A 19,785-nucleotide genomic window follows, 5' to 3' on the forward strand; every position below is an offset into this window, starting at 1 on the left:
ATGCCAAAACTTCAGCGTGCGTGTCAATTGTTGCGTTTGACATGCATGAATGTTGGGTGAAACTTATAATTTCACCATTTAGATTATTTTGAAACGTAGACCAATTTGCTCTAGAGTTAATATATTTGGAGGTATATGATAGGGTTTCAACAGATTCGTTAATGGATCAATCTATAGAAAAGTGGTCAGTACATAGACTATCAATTTTATTTATACAAATTTTATTCAAAATATTTAATGACACAATTTGTATGTCAATTGTAGAGAAAATACCACTTTTGGGGTTGAAATATGTATTCAGGTTTGGAGGGGTAACAATAGTTAAATCAATGTTATTTGAAATCATACGCTCAACGAACTTATTAGTTTTATTTGCTGGTTATTCCCTCGCCAAAAGCCGTGGGCATTAAAGTCTCCTCAAATAATTATATTTTTCAACATATTATGAATATTCATATAATTGAAGACATACACGGCATCGGTAGTTTGGCCATTAGGTTTGTAGAAGCGTATTATGTAATTTTTTGTATTATTCATCCAAACACTGATGCCAATTACATCAACATCATTTACACAACCTGGGAACTTGATGCCAACGAATGTTACATTATTATTAATTTTTAAGGCTACTCCACTTCCTTTTTTCTCAGATGATCTATCCTTTCCCAGGATAGTATATCCCAGAGCTTAAAGTTGTTGATGTTGGTTTAAATAAGTTTCCTGGAGGCAAGTATTTTGAATAAAATTATTATTCATAAAAGATATTAGTTCATTTAGCTTATTTTCCGTAAGTAATCTTACGTTCCACTGGAGTATTGATATATGTTGTGTTGTTGATTTAATTTTCATATGACTGTGTATCAATGTTCAGCTTTGTTAATAGGGATGTAGATTTTTGCCAATTCAGCAATGATTTTTGTTTTCTGTTGTTGTATATTCATAGCCTGAACTGCATTGCAGTCTAGAATGAATAAGCATATATTTGGGGTTCGCATGTTTGGTTGTGCATCCAGTTTGTCAGTTAAGGGATTAATTCCTGGTAGTGTTTCTGTTTTTTTTCTTGTTGGGAGGGGGTGCCAGGCCGACCTCATCTCACTAGGCTAGGAAGCTTGTTGGCTTGGTGATTCTTTCTGATAGATATGTGAGCCTGGGGGCTTAAAGGATGGTGTTTTGTAAGGGGTACTTGATGCATTGGGAGTGTTTGACTTGGGAGTTTTGTTTGATTTCAATATAGGTTTTATTTGGTATGATTGGGCAGCATTTGCTTATATAGCTGCAAAAGGGTATGGAATGGCCTTCTCTGTTGCTATTTGGAGTGTTAGTGCTCTTTTCTTATATGCAGGACATTGCGATTTACTGGTGGATTCATGTGGGCCTTTACAATTGATAGATGCAGGCTGAGTGTTGTTGCAAGTTGTCAACTCTTTAGGATGGGAGCCTTTACAATTACTACAGGCTTGGAGAATTTCATTGCATTTATTTGTTGTGTGTCCCAGTTTCAGACACTTCTGACACTGGATAGGCTTTGGCTTGTATTCCTTGTGCGGTTTGATTTGCCCAAATAGGAATAACTTTTCTGGGATATTAATTTTTTTTCCTTCAGTGTAAATAAGAAAGATCTACTTGTTTTTAATCCATTTGGTTTACCAAGTCGAGTGACATCTTCTACAGGGATTGTGTTACCAGCCCTATCTGAGAGCCCTTCTTTTAACTCCTGAATTGGTATTTCTAGGGGAACATTATATACTACTATTTTTGTTGGGGATTGTTTTGGGTTCCATTTAGATGAATTAATTGGGGTATTCGGAATAGATTTTAGACTAAGTTTTATATCTGCTAATTTCTGATCTTGGACAGCTATTAGCAAAGATCCATCACTTTGAATGTTAAGAGAAAACATTGATTTTAACATTTGGAAAATTGCCCTTATTGTAGTAATCTTTGTTATTTCAAAAGGGGTATTAGGAGAAATTTTTAGGTAAATTCCTAAGTTTTGGGAAGGAGAATCTTGGACAGGGGGAGGGGAAATAATTTTGATTGGGGACGTTTTTTTCCTTTTTTTGGAGCTCCTAGAAAGTACCTCTTGAAAGTCATTATCATCTATGGTGACATTAGCTCCAACACTGATCATTGTCCTATTCTCAGAATTTGAGCTTTGTGATAGAGAGCTTGACCAGCCAAGATGGGGCAAAAATGGATCAATTTCATTAGTATTTAGGGTGGGACTTTTTTTAGGGGAGTTCTTTGCATTGCCTATTCCCTATTGGAATAAACTGTAATCTAAACAGGAAAGGATAATACTATGATACAAGACCGTCTGCACTCTACTGTTTGGAAAACTTCACCATCCACAAAAGAAACACCACAGTATGGCCCTGAGTAGGATTTTGAGCACGATTGGTTCGGTACAACTACTGATAAATCGAGACAATTATTCACTAGAAATTTATTTCTAAATTTCCTAAAGTGCTGCTGTTGTTTTTGGTCATTTTTTTCTGTTTTCGATTGTTTTCTTCACTTCGAATTCAATTTAGTAAACGTCATCTAACGCCTCGTTTTCAGGCACCGGGTTCAAACACGTGTTGCTATCGAGTTCTACATCAAGCGTTTTTAGGGTTGCGGGTTCAACAGGAATCCGCTTCTTAGCGTTTTCAGCTACCGGGTTCTCCCCGTGTTTGAACCCGGGTTCCTTGAATCTGGAACCCGTAGAAATACCAGGTTCAAACCCGAGTTCTGATTTCATTGGCGGTAAATTCAAAAATGGCTAACCACCATGAATTCACAGCACATGAAGTTTGTTCATTGAAATCCCAAACAGTTGATTTTGAATTGAAAATCAAGTATTTTGTAGTAGGCATGAATACATGGCTAATTGTAGAAAAAACTAAGACACATAGTCGGAGTAATTGAGAGGGTAATTCTATTCCTTAGCATCAAGCGTTTTCATCTTTGAAGTTTCAACGCCGTGTTTTCCTTGAGAACCCGCTTTGGCAGAAAACGCTTGATGCACTAGACGAGAACAACCCGTGTTCGAACCCACTGAGCCTGAAAACGAGGCTTAAATTCATATACAGAGAAATTTAAATTTTTGAAATTGTAGCACATTAGCCAGTAGTAGCCAAGTAGCCTATTCTAAGAGGAAATATTAAGATAAAGGAGCAACTGCAGCCCAAAATTAGAATAATGTTTAAACAAAACAAGTTTTGTTGATTTCAGCCTTCAAATTCAAGCTGGTATTTGGTAGAAGTCTTCTTTTATAAATTGGCTATTAGGTATTTATATTCCAAATAAGCTATGCTTATTTGCTGATAGCCTAGTTTTACTTGGTTAGATGTATTTTGGATGAAGGTGAGTGAAACTTGAATGAAAGTGCTTATTTTTTAAAGTAAAATAATAATTAGGCTAATAGCTTTATGCTAACTCATAAATTTAGGCTTGCCTAGGCTATTAAGGAGGCTAGGCTAGGGGAATGAAACTTTCAGAATTAAATGGACATCTACCACATGGCTAATATTGGAGTAAAGTTCATTTGTGATGCAAATGGATGTTATATTTAGATTGAGGATGTAATTCAGTCTGCATATCTACCAACTCATATTATTGAGTTAGGACTAAAGTGAATACACCATTTGATGCCTTTTTGGTCAATATCTACAAAATCATATTATTGAGTTAGGAATAAAGTGAATCCACCATTTGATGCCTTTTTTTATGCTGATTACAAATATACATAAGCATTTCTATTGGAAATGAATTTCAGCCCCCCCCCCCCTATATAGGCTATACCTACCCTATCCCTGAATTGGCCTATTTTGGGGGGGGGGGCTAAAACTTATTTCTGATAGAAATGCTTATTATATTCATAATCAGCATAAAAAAAGGTATTGAATGGTGTATTCACTTTTATCCTAACTCAATAATATGATTTCATAGATATTGACCACCTTTTTTTATGCTGATTACAAATATAATAAGTATTTCTAATCAAAGAAATGAATTATCCCCCCCCTATATATGCCAATTCAGGGTTAGGTTAGGTATAGCCTATATAGGGGAGGGGGGCTGAGATTCATTTCCGATAGAAATGCTTATTATATTCATAATCAGCATAAAAAAAGGCATCAAATGGTGTATTCACTTTATTCCTAACTCAATAATATGATTTGGTAGATATTGACCTGTAATCCTAGGTATATATTTACGTATTAGGGGGTGGATTATATATTCTGTGAATATAGGCTATAGGCTCTAAGAAATTCATGAATTTCTTAGAAAAACTACAAAAACAAGGAAAAAATTGTGTAAAGTTCTACAAAATCATATTAGGCTATTGAGTTAGGAATAAAGTGAATACACTATTTGATGCCTTTTTTTTATGCTGATTACGAATATAATAAGCATTTTTATTGGAAATGAATTTCAGCCCCCCTCCCCCACCTATAGGCCTATAGACTATACCTAACCTAACCCTGAATTGGCATATATGGGGGGGGGGGCTGAAATTCATTTCTGATAGAAAATGATTATTATGATCTGTAATCAGCATAAAAAAAGGCATTGAATGGTGTATTCACTGTTGTCCTAACTCAATAATATGATTTTTTAGAACTTTAACAAAAAATTGAAGATACAGGCTCACCCCCCTGCAAAATGTGTGAACTAGGATTATCTTCCATATTATGGAGTAAGAAGTGTCTTCTTGATATGTTTTCTTATGTCCAGCTGGACTCCTATGCATAAAATACTGGTTGGCTGTTTGTCTAATTTAAAGATTTGTATATATATATATATATATATATATATATATATATATATATATATATATATATATATATATATATATTTTTTTTTTTTTTTTTTTTTTTTTTTTTTTTTTTTTTTTTTTTTTTTTTTTTTTTTTTTTTTTTTTTTTTTTTTTTTTTTTTTTTTTTTTTTTTTTTTTTTTTTTTTTTTTTTTTTTTTTTTTTTTTTTTTTTTTTTTTTTTTTTTTTTTTTTTTTTTTTTTTTTTTTTTTTTTTTTTTTTTTTTTTTTTTTTTTTTTTTTTTTTTTTTTTTTTTTTTTTTTTTTTTTTTTTTTTTTTTTTTTTTTTTTTTTTTTTTTTTTTTTTTTTTTTTTTTTTTTTTTTTTTTTTTTTTTTTTTTTTTTTTTTTTTTTTTTTTTTTTTTTTTTTTTTTTTTTTTTTTTTTTTTTTTTTTTTTTTTTTTTTTTTTTTTTTTTTTTTTTTTTTTTTTTTTTTTTTTTTTTTTTTTTTTTTTTTTTTTTTTTTTTTTTTTTTTTTTTTTTTTTTTTTTTTTTTTTTTTTTTTTTTTTTATATATATATATATATATATATATATATATATATATATATATATATATATATATATATATATATATATATATATATATATATATATATATATATATATATATATATATATATATATATATATATATATATATATATATATATATATATATATATATATATATATATATATATATATATATATATATATATATAGACTGTCAAATAAGCCATCTGGTGGTGTCCCATTTAGCTAGGATCAAAGTGAAGACATCATTTTTTGATGCTTTTTTATGCTCTTTCATATCTCAATGATTGCTTCTGGGACTATGCTAATTGCATCTTGAGTCCTTAAAGGGGCCCTTAAATTAAAAAGGTATTTAATTTTTGTAACCAGGATTGTACATTGTACATATACCATCAAGTTCAGTGTATTAAAGGACCTTTTTATGGATGTTTCATTCTCTCATAGTCAGTAATGAGAAATTTTGTATTTTTTCCAGAGATGTCATGAATCTTTCTTAATTTGCATTGTTTGGTTAAGGATTACCTGGCAGCCGTTATCCCATAAATAATATAGAAATAATTCTGTTATATCAAGAATTGTCCAAAGAGGACCATGAAGCAATCATGTAAAAAATATGGAACAGCTATTAATTTATAAACAGTGAAAATTTTTTCAATAATTTATAATTTATTCAGCTTTCCAGTTTCAGAGTCCACAATGCAGCAGAGCAGTAAATATGTCCCTAAAGATAAATGTATTCTATATAAAATATATGTTTAATATGGACAATTTCTTTTATGCTTCATTTAGCTGACTATTCATTTGAGGCTTCATAAAATATATATAGCAATATATAGTTGTACATCAGCTAATAAGGGAAAGGATTAGTGAATCTTTCTGTAGGCCTATGTATGCAAGGGAGGGGCAGGGTTTGGTTGATGCTTCAGAAAGGGAATTTTAAAGACAAAATCTTCCAACTTTCTTCTTTCTCTTATATGGAAGTAGAAGGAATGGGGGAGGAATTTCCCCAACTTTTTTCTATTCTGAGGGATTTTCTGTAGTAATCCAATGATGTGGGTATTGGAAGATGACAACTGACTCTTAGTGCAGTATATTTTGATGTGTAAAATAAAAGATTAAAAGCTATTAGCAAATACATATTTGCATAATCATAGGCAGTGCAATAGCACTGCCTAAGTAAAGAATGATGTGGGCGCAATGTTTATTTATTTTGTTTCCTCCATAGCTGGGCACTTTTTATCAAAAGAGTTGTCATAGAAACTTCAAAAAGGGCTCATTTGATTGGAAATTTAAGTGGCTAGTTCCCTTTTTATAGTCAAAAGTTATTGGAGGGCAACTAGCACCCCCATGCCCATCATTCCCCCAATCACATCCAAACAAAATTTTTAGATAGCCATTTTGTTCACCATAGTTGATTTCCATATAGAAAATATGTTTTCGAGGAGGACACTACCCCCAGGGCAAGGGTTTTAAGTTATGTCCTGGGAGACATATAAGGTTTTTATAGAAGGCGTTTTTGTAGAAACTTGAAAAAAGGCTCATTCAATTGGAAACTCAAAGGGCTAGTGCCCTTTTTAATAGTCAAAAGTAATTGGAGGGCAACTAGCTCCACGTCCATCATTCCCCCAAATACATCCAATCAAAATTTTGAAATTTCCATTTTGTTCAGTGTAGTTGATTTCCAGATAGAAAATCTGTTTTTTTTTTGGGGGGGGGGGACATTCCCCCAACAACCCTTAGGGAAATGGTTTAAATTTATGCCCTGGGGGTATATAAGGTTCTTATAGAAGGCGTTGTCATAGATACTTCAAAAAAAAGTTAATTTGATTGGAAATTCAAAGGGCTAGTACCATTTTTAACATTCAAAAGTGATTGGAGGGCATCTAGCTCCCCCCCCCCCATGCCCATCATTCCTCCAAACATATCCAATCAACATTTTGAGATAGCCATTTTGTTCCACATAGAAAATATGTTTTTGAGGAGGACACTCCCCCACAACCCTCAGGGCAAGAGTTTTAAGTTATGCCCTGAGGGCATATTAGAATGATGTTGGCACAATGTATCATTTATTAATTTTTGTTCATTTAGATCAGGGCACTTAGTATCAAAGAAGGGCTCATTCAATTAGAAATTGTATTGGCTTGTGCCCTTTTTAATAGTTGAAAGTGATTGGAGGGCAGTTAACCCCCCCTCTCACGCCCAGCTTTTCCCCTAACACGTCCAATCAATATTTTGAGATAGTCATTTATTCAACATAGTTTCAAGTTCTTTAAACTAGGTCTTTGAGGATGACAACCCCCTCACAGCTCTCAGGACAAGGGTTGTAAGTTATGCAGTGGGGGCATATAATTTGTTATTGAAATCTTTGTTGTAGAAACTTGAAAAAGGGCTCATTTGATTCGAAATTCAAAGGTCTAGTGCCCTTTTTAATAATCAAAAGTGATTTGAGGGCAACTAGCCCCCCTCTCTTAGCCACCTTTTCCCCAAACACATTCAATCAGAATTTATAGATAGCCATTTTGTGCAGTGTTGTGGATTCCCATATGGAAATTATATTTTTAAGGAGGACACTCCCCAACAGCCCTCAGGGCAAGTGTTGTAAGTTTTGCCCTGGGGGCATATAAGGTTTTTATAGAACGTGTCATCATAGAAACTTCAAAAAGGGCTCATTTGATTGGAAATTGAAGTGGCTACTGCCCTTTTTAACATTCGAAAGTGATTGGAAGGCAACTTACACCCCTTCCATGGCCACCATTTCCCCAAACATATGATCAAATTTTTTAGATAGCCATTTTGTTCCACATAGTTTAAAGTTTAGGAAATTATACCTTTGAGCGGGATACTCCCCCCACAGTCTTCAGGGCAAGGGTAAGAAGCTATGCCCTGTGGGCATATAAGGTTTTTATTGAAAGCTTTGTCGTAGAAACTTGAAAAAGGGCTCATTTGATTGGAAATTCAAAGGACTGGTGCCCTTTTTAATAGTCAAAAGTGATTGGAGGGCAACAAACCCCCCTCTCTCACCTATCTTTTCCCCAAACACATCCCATAAAAAATTTTATATAGCCATTTTATTCAACATATTTGAAAGTTTTGGAAATTAGGTCTTTAAGGATGACAACCCCCCCCCCCAACCCTCAGGGCAAGGGTTGTAAGTTATGCCCTGGGAGTATGTAAGGTTTTTTATAGAAAGTGATGTTGTAAAAATATCAAAAAGGGCTCATTCAATAGAAAATTGAGAGCCAGTGCCCTTTTAATAGTCGAAATTGATTGAAGGGCAACTAACCCCCCTCTCACTCCCACTTGTCCAATGAAAATTTTGAGATATCCATTTTGTTCAATGTATTCAAAATTTCTCGAAATTAGGAGGATGATAACCCCATTGGAGTCCTCAGTGCAAGGGTTATAAGGTATGCCCTGGGGGCATATAAGGTTTATATAGAAAGTTGTTGTGGAAATTTCAAAAGGGGCTGAATTGATTGGAAATTTAAAATGCTCTTTTTAATAGTCAAAAGTGAGTGGAGAGTAACCCCCCTCTCATGCCCACCATTTTCCAAAACACATTCAATCAAAGTTTAGAGATGGCCATTTTGTCCAACATTGTTGAAAGTTCTGGAAATTATGTATTTAAGGATAAGGAACCCCCCCCCTCCAGAGTCCCCAGGACAAAGGTTGTAAGTTATGCCATCGTTTTATTTTCGATTTGGACCACATCAAAAGGGCTAGGGCCATTTTTAATAGTTGAAAGTGATTGGAGAGCAACTACCAATTCTCTCACACCCATCATTTCCCCAAACACATCCAATCAAAATTTTGAGATAGCCATTATTTTTAACGTATTTGAAAGTTCTGGAAATTTGGTCTTAGAGGATGACAACCACCCTAACAGACCTTAGGGTAAGGGTAGTAATTTATACCCTGGAGGCATATAAGGTTATTATAGAAAGCGTTGCCGTTTCCAAAAGGGCTCATTCGATTTGAAATCGAAAAGGCCTAGTGCCCTTTTTAATAGTCGAAAGTGATTGGATGACTTGACATTTTTATAGTAATGATTAATGTGGGTATAATGTATTATTTTTTTTTTGTTGTTGTTGTTGTTTAGATCGTATCAAAGGAGTTGTCTTGGGAACTTCGAAAAGGGCTCATTCGTTTGAAAATAGAAAGGGCTGATGCCCTTTTTAATAGTCGAAAGTGATTGGAGGGAAACTAATCCCCCTGCTACTCCCACCCTCCCATTTGCATCAAAATGCACAGTGATAAGGCTAATTCCCAATAAGGCATCTCAGCAGTATCCCAAAAACAATTGAGGGTATTGTATTCAAACTTTCAGGGCTACTTCTGCTCTTAAAATTTAACCAAATCAAAATAGCGTTTCCAAGTGTTTAACCAAATCAAAAAAGTGTTTCCAAGCTATCAAAGAAAGTAAACAGATTATTTTGCAAATGGTGTCAAGTTTTCCATTTCAGGTCAACTAGAGGAGGTATGAAACTAAATTAAACACTACTATTTGTGTCCAGATTTTTAAAAGGGTGTATTTTGTTAAAAATTTCTGAAAATTTTTCTCCAGCATACAAATAGCAGTCCAAACTATAAAGTCTTAAAAAATGAAAAGATTTAAATTATTATTTTCCTTTTCCCTGAAAAGACCATGCCAATATAAAATGAACAGAAATTAATTAAAAAAGTGTTTTTCCACAGAATAAGTTTTTCAAACAAAAGTAAAGAACTCCATTAAACAAAAAATTAGCAAAAATAAAATAATCTACCAAGCGTGAAACTACCACAAATCAGCATTGATAAATAAATGAAACCCAAAACGAACAGAAATTACAATAAATATCCGAGTCAAACTCAAAACGAGTAGAAATTAACATAAGTTGGGTGCAAAACTCCTGTACCTTCCCTAGGCCAGAACAAAATTTGCACTTTACTGAAAAAAATATAAAGTTTTTACTTTTATAACTTTAATAAATCAAATAATTTTAACATTTTGATTACTAAATATCAGTATATGTATATTAAACTGACAATGCACATTCATTTGTAGTTTTCCAGTAATGTGCAAATTTTGTTCTGGCCTTGGGAAGGCATAGGGGTTTTGCGCCCAACTTATGTAAATTTCTGCTTGTTTTGAGTTTGACTCGGTTGTGTATTGTAATTTCTGTTCGTTTTTGGTTTTCATTTATTTATCGATGCTGATTTGTGGTAGTTTCATGCTTGGTAGATTATTTGATTTTATTTTTGCTAATTTTTTGTTTAATAGAGTTCTTTACTTTTCTTTGAAAAACGTATTTTGTGGAAAAAGTTTTTCTTAATTAATTCTTAACAAGCCAATCTAAAGTTGCTTCTTGCAATTGGGATAATATGAATTCTCGACCGTCAATTCAAAAATGAATAAATAAATTATACTACTCCAATACAAATTTTGTTTTACTTTTCATACAAAACAGAACTCTATCTAAAACTAAAGTGATAAAGTCGAAAGTTTCATAAGACTGATACGACCAATTTTTATCCGACCAATTTGGTTGGTTAATATTGAAAATATCCACAATGAGGAACATGGTAAAAAAATACAAAAGCACAAAAGAGATATAACATTGAAATTACTGCTATTTCAATAAAATCTGCTTGCTGTAGATGACATATGCAATACACATAGAGTCTACATTCATTGCCAGAGCATAAAACCATCTACATAATACAAACAAATGAAATGCATACATGGCGTCCTAGACAAGTTTTTAATTACACGGTCTAAAATCTAATCTTGGGTAGAAGGGGTAGGATAAAATAACAGAAAGCACATAAATTCACAAAGTATTTAAAAAACTTACAAAATTATAAGAACAAAAAAAAGCTCAAAAAGAACCTACAGAAGCCCAATGGTAATTGCTAAAATAAATAAATAAATAGCTACCACTAAATAATCCTTGACAGCACAAGGTAACATTAATGTCATCCCAAAATTTACAATATTAAAAAAAAAAGGCTCAACTGAGGGGATGATTAATTGATTAAAAGGCCACATGTGCTAGCCACTACTACTATTGCTACTACAACTACTATTTGTATTGCGACTACTACTAAGGCTGAGGATATTAAGATGTAAATTTCAGGAAATGTTGAGGGGGGGGGTTGATCAAATCAAAACACACTAATTATGTACCGGCTTTCAAAAGGGCGCATCAGCAACATCTTAGAAACTGCTAAGCCTATGGAGTTGAAACTTCCAGGGTATGACGAGGGGGATGTTCAAATGATCAAAGGGAAATATGTGCTGACTACAACTGCTATTAATACTACTGTAACTATTGTTACTGCTACTACTACTAATACAACTATTACTACTACTCCTACTACAACTATATACTCCTACTACTATTAGGGGTAAAGATATGAAGGTGAAAATTTCAAGGAATATTGAGGGGAGCAGAAATAAATCTAAACACATTCTGTGCTTGCAGGTTGTCAAAAGGGTGTATCTCAGGAATGGCTTAGGGCATCAAGTTGGAACTTTCAGGGAATGATGAGGGGATTATAAAATGATAAAAAGGCAATATGTGCGTACTACAACTGTTGTTAATACCACTGCAACTATTGTTACTGATACTACTACTAATACAACTATTACTACTACTACTACTTCGATTGTTACTACTTCTAAGGCTAAGGATATTAAGGAGAAAATTTCAAAAAATGTTGAATTAAAAAATAAACTAGATTAAAATACACTATGTGCATGCAGGTTGTCAAAAGGACGTATACGTAATAATTTAGGAACAGCTTAGAGTATAAAGTTCCAACTACCAGGACATGATGAGAGGTTTTTTTTATTAAGAGGCAATATGTGCATACTACTACTGCTAATACTCCTACTACTACTAACGCTAAGTGTAAGAAGGTGAAAATTTCAGGAAGTATTGCTGAAGAAGTTGAACTAAATCAAAACACATTGTGTGCATGGGGGCTGTCAAAAGGAGGAAGTTGAACTAAATCAAAATACATTATTTGCATGTAGGTTGTCAAAAGGACGTATCAGCAATGTCCCAGGAACTGTCTACGTTATTAAGTTGAAACTTTCAGGGCATGTTGAGGGGTGTGTTGAAAAAAAAAATCTAAAATGACAAATACATAATCTGGCGCAGATCTTTCTTCTTCAATATCAAACGCATACCAGTCAAAAACAAGACAAAATGGTTACAATATGTGGAATACATTTTAGCTAAAGCTCGACGAGAGGTTTTTCCACGGTTTGGCACAATTATTGCATATTCTTTCTTTGACTTTTCTTTAACATCTTTCAAAACCTGGAGTTCAAAATAGAGAGTGTGGAACAGATAAGTGTCCCTAACCAACGTAAATTCGCAACATAACGAATTATTGAGGATCTACAGGACAAATTATGGGCTGATGTGATTTTGATTAAAAACTGTGATTGTGATTGTGAAAAATTATGGGCTGATGTGCTTGTGATTAAAAAACTGTGATTGTGACAAAATATGGGCTGATGTGATTTTGATTAAAAACTGTGATTGTGATTGTGACAAATTATTTGCTGATGTGGTTGTGATTAAAAACTGTGATTGTGATTGTGACAAATTATGGGCTGATGTGATTTTGATTAAAAACTGTGATTGTGACAAATTATGGGCTTATGTGATTGTGATTAAAAACTAGATATTCGCATTTACCAACATTCAGAACCAGATCAATATTACAAAAGACAATAGAAATACGTTGCACAGACAATGACAAAGTAGACTTGATCCGGCTTTAAACTAATAGGTGGTACGCGTATGGAATATATGACACATCAGATAAAATATTGAAAACGAAGGCCATTATGATAGCACATTATAAATGCAAGTATTAAATAGATAAGGTGAGAGCACCCCACTCTGTCATGCTTCAGTGCTACAGAATTGTTATATTACCGTAGAATTATGTACGGTACGTCAAAAGAAGAAACTATTTACTATGCCAAAAGTGGAGTAAATGGTTCACTCCAAACTCTGACAAAGAGTGCCATACTCGCGCATGGCAGGTACTATCAAACACCTGAGTGCAAATAAATCCAAAGCACAAATATATAATTTATAACCTTTAGACTTGAGATCATAAAGAAGTGAAGCTAAAACCTTATGCGCATGTTGGCACCCAAAACGATGTTGAAACCCAAATTGAATCAAATTTTCGCAGTCCCTTCAGTAATATATGTGATCAAAACATGTTCAAAAATCTTACTAACATTGATGCAACAGTGACAGGCCTATATGAAATGCAATCTAAAGGGTCTGTTCATTATTTCAGAACAAAGGTTACCAAGCAGCAAATGAACGAATCTTGCACTATTGACAAACATAAACAAAACTGGAAAAGTAGCTGGAGCTGGGTGACTAATGCCACACAACCACAGCCTAGATGAAAAGTTCAGAAACTAAGGCTTGAAAATGATAATGAACAATATACTCAACCTTATTAAAAATATTTTTATAATTCCTAAGCCAAGACAAGTCTGGGATAACATTAATAGTCCCTAATGAATCAAATTTAGTGCAAGTTAATACTTTGCTTCCATTTTTATGCGCTTTTAGGGAAGTCAGCACCATTATAACAAACGAAAGAAAGATACCGCTTTTGTCTAACTTTTTATATCAAACACTTAGCCTCACAAGAGATGCCTATATGCAATCAAGATAAGAAGTCAGAATTTAGCATATACAAGAGTCTTTAATACCAGGATCTTTTTTTCCGAGTCGGGCTTCAAGCATTGAGTTTGACCCGAGAAAGGGGATAACAACATTTTTAGTTTGTTTCATGCACTCAAGTAAGCAAAGATAATTCAGCTCCAATTCTACTGCAATCTGGATTGTGGCGAAAAGGGCTCAAGCACTGTAGAATAAAAATAATCTTGACACAGGACTGTAAAGCAGTTAGGGTAGAAGTAAAGTAGTCAATTGGTTTTGCTCCACTTACGTTTAATACATCATTTTTATTTGTGGCAACGCTAAGCTCACTAGATGGATCAGCAGTTAACATCACAGTAAGAAAGAAAGGAAGGTGGTCGAAGTCATATTTGTCTCTGTCAACATGAAAGACAGAACAGGCAACATTGGCCAAGCAAATGTAGCAGCCTATACTGGAAAGGGTCCCATTATTATGAATGTAACTGTGATTAAGAACATTTGGTGATATGTAGTATTCAATTGCTAACGAGTCTAATACTATGTAGGCATGAATAGAGTAACTAGTAGCATCCACAATGAGGTCACCTACCATTAGCCACCAATCCCCATGTTTTCCAATATTACACACAAGAGTTTTAAGGGATGACCAGGTATTAGAAAACCTAGTAAGTGAAGCTAAACGCTTCTGACCACAGGGAAGGTAGACATTAATGAAAACACGGTTTCCAAGTGGTACTGCCATGATATTATTAGAGAAATGAAAAATAGCTGGTGACAAAGGTGTGATTAATCATTAGATAACACATGCCAGGTCACCGGAGGGTCGGCCTTTCGTTCTTTGAGCATTGGTTGTAAACAAAATATGCTTACTGCTTCTCGGTAGAGTTAACGGAGATGGCAGGAAGTGGTGTTCCTGCAGGAATAGAATGTCATTACTGTTAATTTTTCGGTTTATTGAGCCATCTTTATAATGCATGCTGCTGATATTAAACGAGCAGATTCAGACGGGCAATTTAACAGTCATTTATGAATCACACGTTTGCTCAGGACATCATGCAGAACACAGCATTTTAGGCTATACAATACATGACTACCCTGGGAATTAGCGCTGGGAATTTCTGGTCGTTTTGAGTTTGAATTTTAAAAGGTATTTGTATCTGCTGAGCTTAAGTTTAAAATGGCCTTTAGTTTTCTTTGAAAAACTTATTTTTCGAAAAGTTTTTTTTTTAATTAATTACTCGAAACGAAGATCAAATCAGCCATAATATGAAGGTGGGTGGAAGGGATTGTAGGATCACGAGTTAAAATGACATTAAGTATGTTGAATTAAATATTAAGTAAGTTTTAGTATGTTAATGAAGGGCTGATACATCGTGAAAGATGTATCTCTTTATAAATATTTTCGTGAACATTCATATATAAGTACTTTTTTTCTTTTTAATTTATTTGCGTTTTTTTTTTTTTTTTTTTTTTTAACTGCCTGATGGCTTTTTTGGGAAATATATAAATAAATATGAAATCGGAAAACCCTGTTATTTCTCTCCAAACTAGATAACGGAAAATTATAAGTTGGGAAACAAATTCTAAAGCTAGTCTATGGTCCTAATACTATCAAGATGGCCTCACTTCGAACTTGTCTATAAAATAATCATAAAATGTCCTTTTCAGATCCAAAGCGAGAGCCGATGATTGGACTGAACCATTGTGCAAAATTGATACCAAATTAAACGAAAATAGAATTAAAATAAGCAACAATCCTAAAATGCTATATTCTCGTGCTGTAAAAAGTGTTCTTAATCGGTTTGATTTCACTTCATCAAAATTTCTATATTATTTTGTTGTTTTTTCAGTTAAGCACTAGTTTTCTATAATCCTAAAAACATAGGGAAATATAATTATTTGGCTTATTTATAATGATTTTATTGATATATGTTAGATAAATTGTGAAGCAATAATTTTGTTCGTTTTAAGTATTTCCTCAGAAAACTTTTTTTTCTTTTTTAAATTAATCTCTCTGAGAAGTTCTGGTAATCGTCAAGTCCCAGCTTTTCCACTTGAGGCATGGCACTAAAAGTGCCATTTGACACTTGCAGATGGTGAAATTTATAGGAAGAATGTAGAGATGAGCGAAAGCTTTTATATGAGCTATTAAACATCTGTTTACAATGTTCTGGTAGCCCACTAGCCCCACCCCTTGAGAAATGACTCAAAAAGTGTGATTTTTAGTTCTATATGGCACTTGCAGATGGTGGAATTTCTGAGAAGCATATAGATATGAGCAATAGCTTTTGCGATCTCTATTGTGTTCTGGTAAGCTGCTAGCTCTGGAAAAAAAGGATAAAAAACATTAGACAGTGCTACCGATGCAAAAAAGTTATTTTCCTTGTTGTTCAAGATAGAAGACTAACTTCCCTATATATGATTTTTGACCATGTTGATTCCAATGGTGCACTTTTTGATCTGACTTCATTTTCGAGGGGTTTCAGGCCTTTTCTCGAAATTGCCTTAAATTTTTTTTGCAATAAACTTTAATTTTTATGACGAACCAAAATAATAATTATCATTCCTGAATCACCGTCAAATTTCAATTTTTTTCACTAAGTGGTTTTTTTTAAACGCGTTTCTTAACTTTTGGTTACTATAGGCTGTAATTCGCCCTTTACTAGGTTGCAGCTACTGCTGCAACCATGATGCATGGGTCATGAATAAAATCTTTTTTAGCACACGATTGCGGTTACACTGTTGTAGATCAAAACATTTATTTTAGTTTTAAGTTTCATTTCTTCATTTATAAATATCACACACGAACTTGTAAATCATAAACAGGTTTTAAAATAGTAAAGCTTTAAGTTTTCGTGCTTCTTCCATCAGAGGTTCAATATAAAGGCTGCCACATACTCTGCTTAGCTTCAGTTCCTTGTTCCCATTAAATTGTTCAATTTCAGCATTTTTCAATGCTATAATTTTCCCCTTTAGATCACTGTAGTCATTGGCCAAGCCCCACCATCTCCAAATAGTTACTTTTATGCTGAGGTTGGAATCATCTTGAAGAGTCAGAACCAATCTTGGATAACGATGCTCTAAGTTATATCTTGATTGATGGGATATAATGGCTAGTACATCAACAATTTCACCAACATTCATTTGATGAACTTTGTTAATTTTGACAAAGTTGAATTGAAACTTGGGTATCTCTGGGAGCTCCTCCTTTTCTTGTATCCTTGTAAACAAGTTTGCTTTAAGCTCTTTTGGGACTAAGCCCGGAATCAAATGTTCGGAAAATTTTGAAAGATCTCTATTAACAATTTCTGGGTAGCATACTTCATATATTTTGCCTAACTGTATATGTTGTGTGTTTTCTTCCACTATTCTTGTTATTTGCACATTCCAGATTGTCATGCAGATTTTTCCTGTTTCATCTTCAAGCGTAAGGATAACCCTTTTTTTATCTTCTGTGTTAGGGCCAATGACAAGTGACAATTTCGTAAGGCGCCCTATGATTTTGAATGGTCCTGGGTTTTCTATTCGTCCAAGTGTCCCAATCGAATATTTACTTATTGTATCTGTGTTTTGCGAGGAGGGTGGGGTATAATCATAATGGTCCATTGTTTCCTCTTGACTGAAATGGTTAGGCTTATCCCCAGGCTCTAACCCTTCAACAGTTGTGGACAATGACTCATGGTGCATAAGTTCATTTTCTTCATTTTTGATATTATCTGTTAGTATTGTTGTTTCGTTAGGTATTTCAGTAGGTGTCTGTATTTTGTTTTCTTGAGAAAGGCCAAGTGATGCGCTCAAATTACGCTTAGCTCTCTGTTCTGTCATTTCGACATCTTTGCAGAATGTTGAAATCTGGTCAAGATTGTCTAAGCTATCACCTATAAGCTGCTTTTCCACATATTTTTTAATTACCTTAAAGCTGTTTATACAAAAGAAAATGCGGTTTTTTGATTCAATCACTCCATGATAAATTGCCAAATGATTAATCTCAATAATGCAAAAAGGTAGAAGTTCTAAGGCTTCTCTGTATTGTTGATTCGTAGAACATATAAATGCCAAAGTCTTCACACATTGTCCGTCATTGAGACACATTCTCCATCTGCTAAAAAAAGAAATTTCCATTTAATTGTAGCCAGGATTGGAGTGTTGAATATATCATCTTACTGTCTAAGTTAAAATGATGCCCTAAGTAAAACATTATGCCATTTGATATTTTTTTTTATTTTTACATGAAAAAGCTTTCAACACACTTGATCCTAGCGTTATATTATTTGAAAAAAACTACGTTTTCTAAAGAGTTAAAGAGGCTGAGTTACAAGGTCGAACCTTGAAACGTACAGGGATTAGGAGGCACAGTTGGGGGGCTGCCGCCCCCAAACCCCCGCTTTTGCAGCCTCTTTTGTTAAGGTTTTTTTAAGGTCACCCCCCGCTTTTGCTCTTGCGAAGAACTGGTTTGCAACACAAACGAAGTCTGCTGTAGTTTTTTACCATAAAAACAACTAATGCATCTTTTATCGATGAGGGCTACCGCCCCCCGGTTTTGCCCTTGCAAAGAACTGTTTAACAACAAAAACAAAGTCTGCTTGAATTTTTTACCATAAGAACACCCTATTGCATTTATTTGATTAAAAAAACCTACTGAGAATTATTATTTTCCGTTTCCTCAGGAGATTTTTCCCTAACCAATAACAAGCTATACTGTGATGAACTTTAACAATTTTGAACAGAAAAACAGGGAGCAGAAGAAGGGCTCAGAATAAACTAGCAGTTCAGGTTCATTTATTTTACCATCATACATGATCACACTGAGTACATAACACTACCTAGCACAGAGAGAAGTTTGTAGTTATAACTGTAACAGACTGAGTAGTCATTGCCAAATCCTCAGAAGATATTAAAAAAATGCCATTGAAACAGTTTCATTCGTATTGGTACGACCAATTGATTGCAGGGTACAGGACTTAAAAAAAGAGGCTGCAAATGCGGGGGGTTTGGGGGCGGCAGCCCCCCAACTGTGCTTCCTAATCCCTGTGCATTTTAAGGTTCGACCTTGTAATTCAGCCTCTTTAACTCTTTAGAAAACGTAGTTTTTCTCAAATAATTTCTGCACATTTTTGTACAGTTTAATTACTTATTATTGCTTGACTAACTGTTAGATGATTGTGTAACATTCTTTCTTTCTCGACAGGGTGTTTTCAAGAAGCCTTTTGCCGAAATTGGGAAATGTAAATTCGGGGGATAATTTTTTCGGTCTGAAAATATCAAAAGGCCCCGCTTGGTTGAATTCCAGTTCGATTGAGTCCTCATTCACCCGGATCCGTTGCCAACTGTGGGCTGTAGGCGTGGCTGATAAAAAAAGAGAGAAATGAACATTAAGTTGCTATATTTGTTTTTTGGAAAACAGGGAAGGAGTGATCGGATTGAGCTGAAATTTCGAGGATAAGCGGATTTAAAAAAGAAACTGAGTTTCTTTTTTAAACTTTAAATTCAGTATATAAAAAATTTCTCTGACAGGGAATCGAATCCGGATCTTCCGCCTGACAGTCAGGTGCAGCGACCATTTTACCACAGAGACACCTGTTATTTTACTTTAGTCTCCAGTATCTATTTGTGACACAAGCAAATCCCACAAAACTTGATATTTGATTTTTGGAAAATAGGGAAGGAAGGATCGAATTGATCTGAAATTTTGAGAATAATATCCCAGGCCCAAGGAAAGCTTATCCTCTCAATTTCAGCCCGATCGGACAACGTTAAAGGGGAGCTGTGGTGGGAAAGATT

The 19,785-nt window shown here is 33.9% G+C and overlaps 1 protein-coding gene and 1 long non-coding RNA gene across 8 annotated transcripts in view; one reads left to right on the forward strand and one right to left on the reverse strand.

Annotated features, from left to right (window-relative positions):
• Positions 1-19,785, forward strand: part of LOC148944159 (uncharacterized) — a 132,834-nt gene that overhangs the window by 34,121 nt on the left and 78,928 nt on the right. For 3 of the 6 annotated variants that reach the window (XR_016142824.1, XR_016142826.1, XR_016142828.1), the window contains exon 1: positions 3,135-3,233. The exons of 1 other annotated variant lie outside the window; for it this stretch is intronic. This is a non-coding gene — a long non-coding RNA (uncharacterized LOC148944159). Of the gene's footprint in view, positions 1-3,120; positions 3,273-19,785 lie in introns of those variants that run through there. 2 more of the 6 variants (XR_016142827.1, XR_016142825.1) reach the window with 2 other exon arrangements.
• The window catches only part of LOC148944160 (uncharacterized), a 38,684-nt gene continuing 35,651 nt past the window's right edge, over positions 16,753-19,785 (reverse strand). For both annotated transcript variants that reach the window (XM_089100323.1, XM_089100324.1), the window contains exon 3: positions 16,753-18,106. In XM_089100323.1, coding sequence (XP_088956449.1) covers positions 16,834-18,106 — 1,273 coding nt within the window. In that variant the 3' untranslated portion in view covers positions 16,753-16,833. The remainder of the gene's footprint in view (positions 18,107-19,785) is intronic.

The sequence above is a fragment of the Artemia sp. Qi Xiang Cuo genome, chromosome 14 (genome assembly GCF_049724085.1).
Source record: "Artemia sp. Qi Xiang Cuo chromosome 14, ASM4972408v1, whole genome shotgun sequence".
Taxonomy (NCBI): Eukaryota; Metazoa; Arthropoda; class Branchiopoda; order Anostraca; family Artemiidae; genus Artemia; species Artemia sp. Qi Xiang Cuo.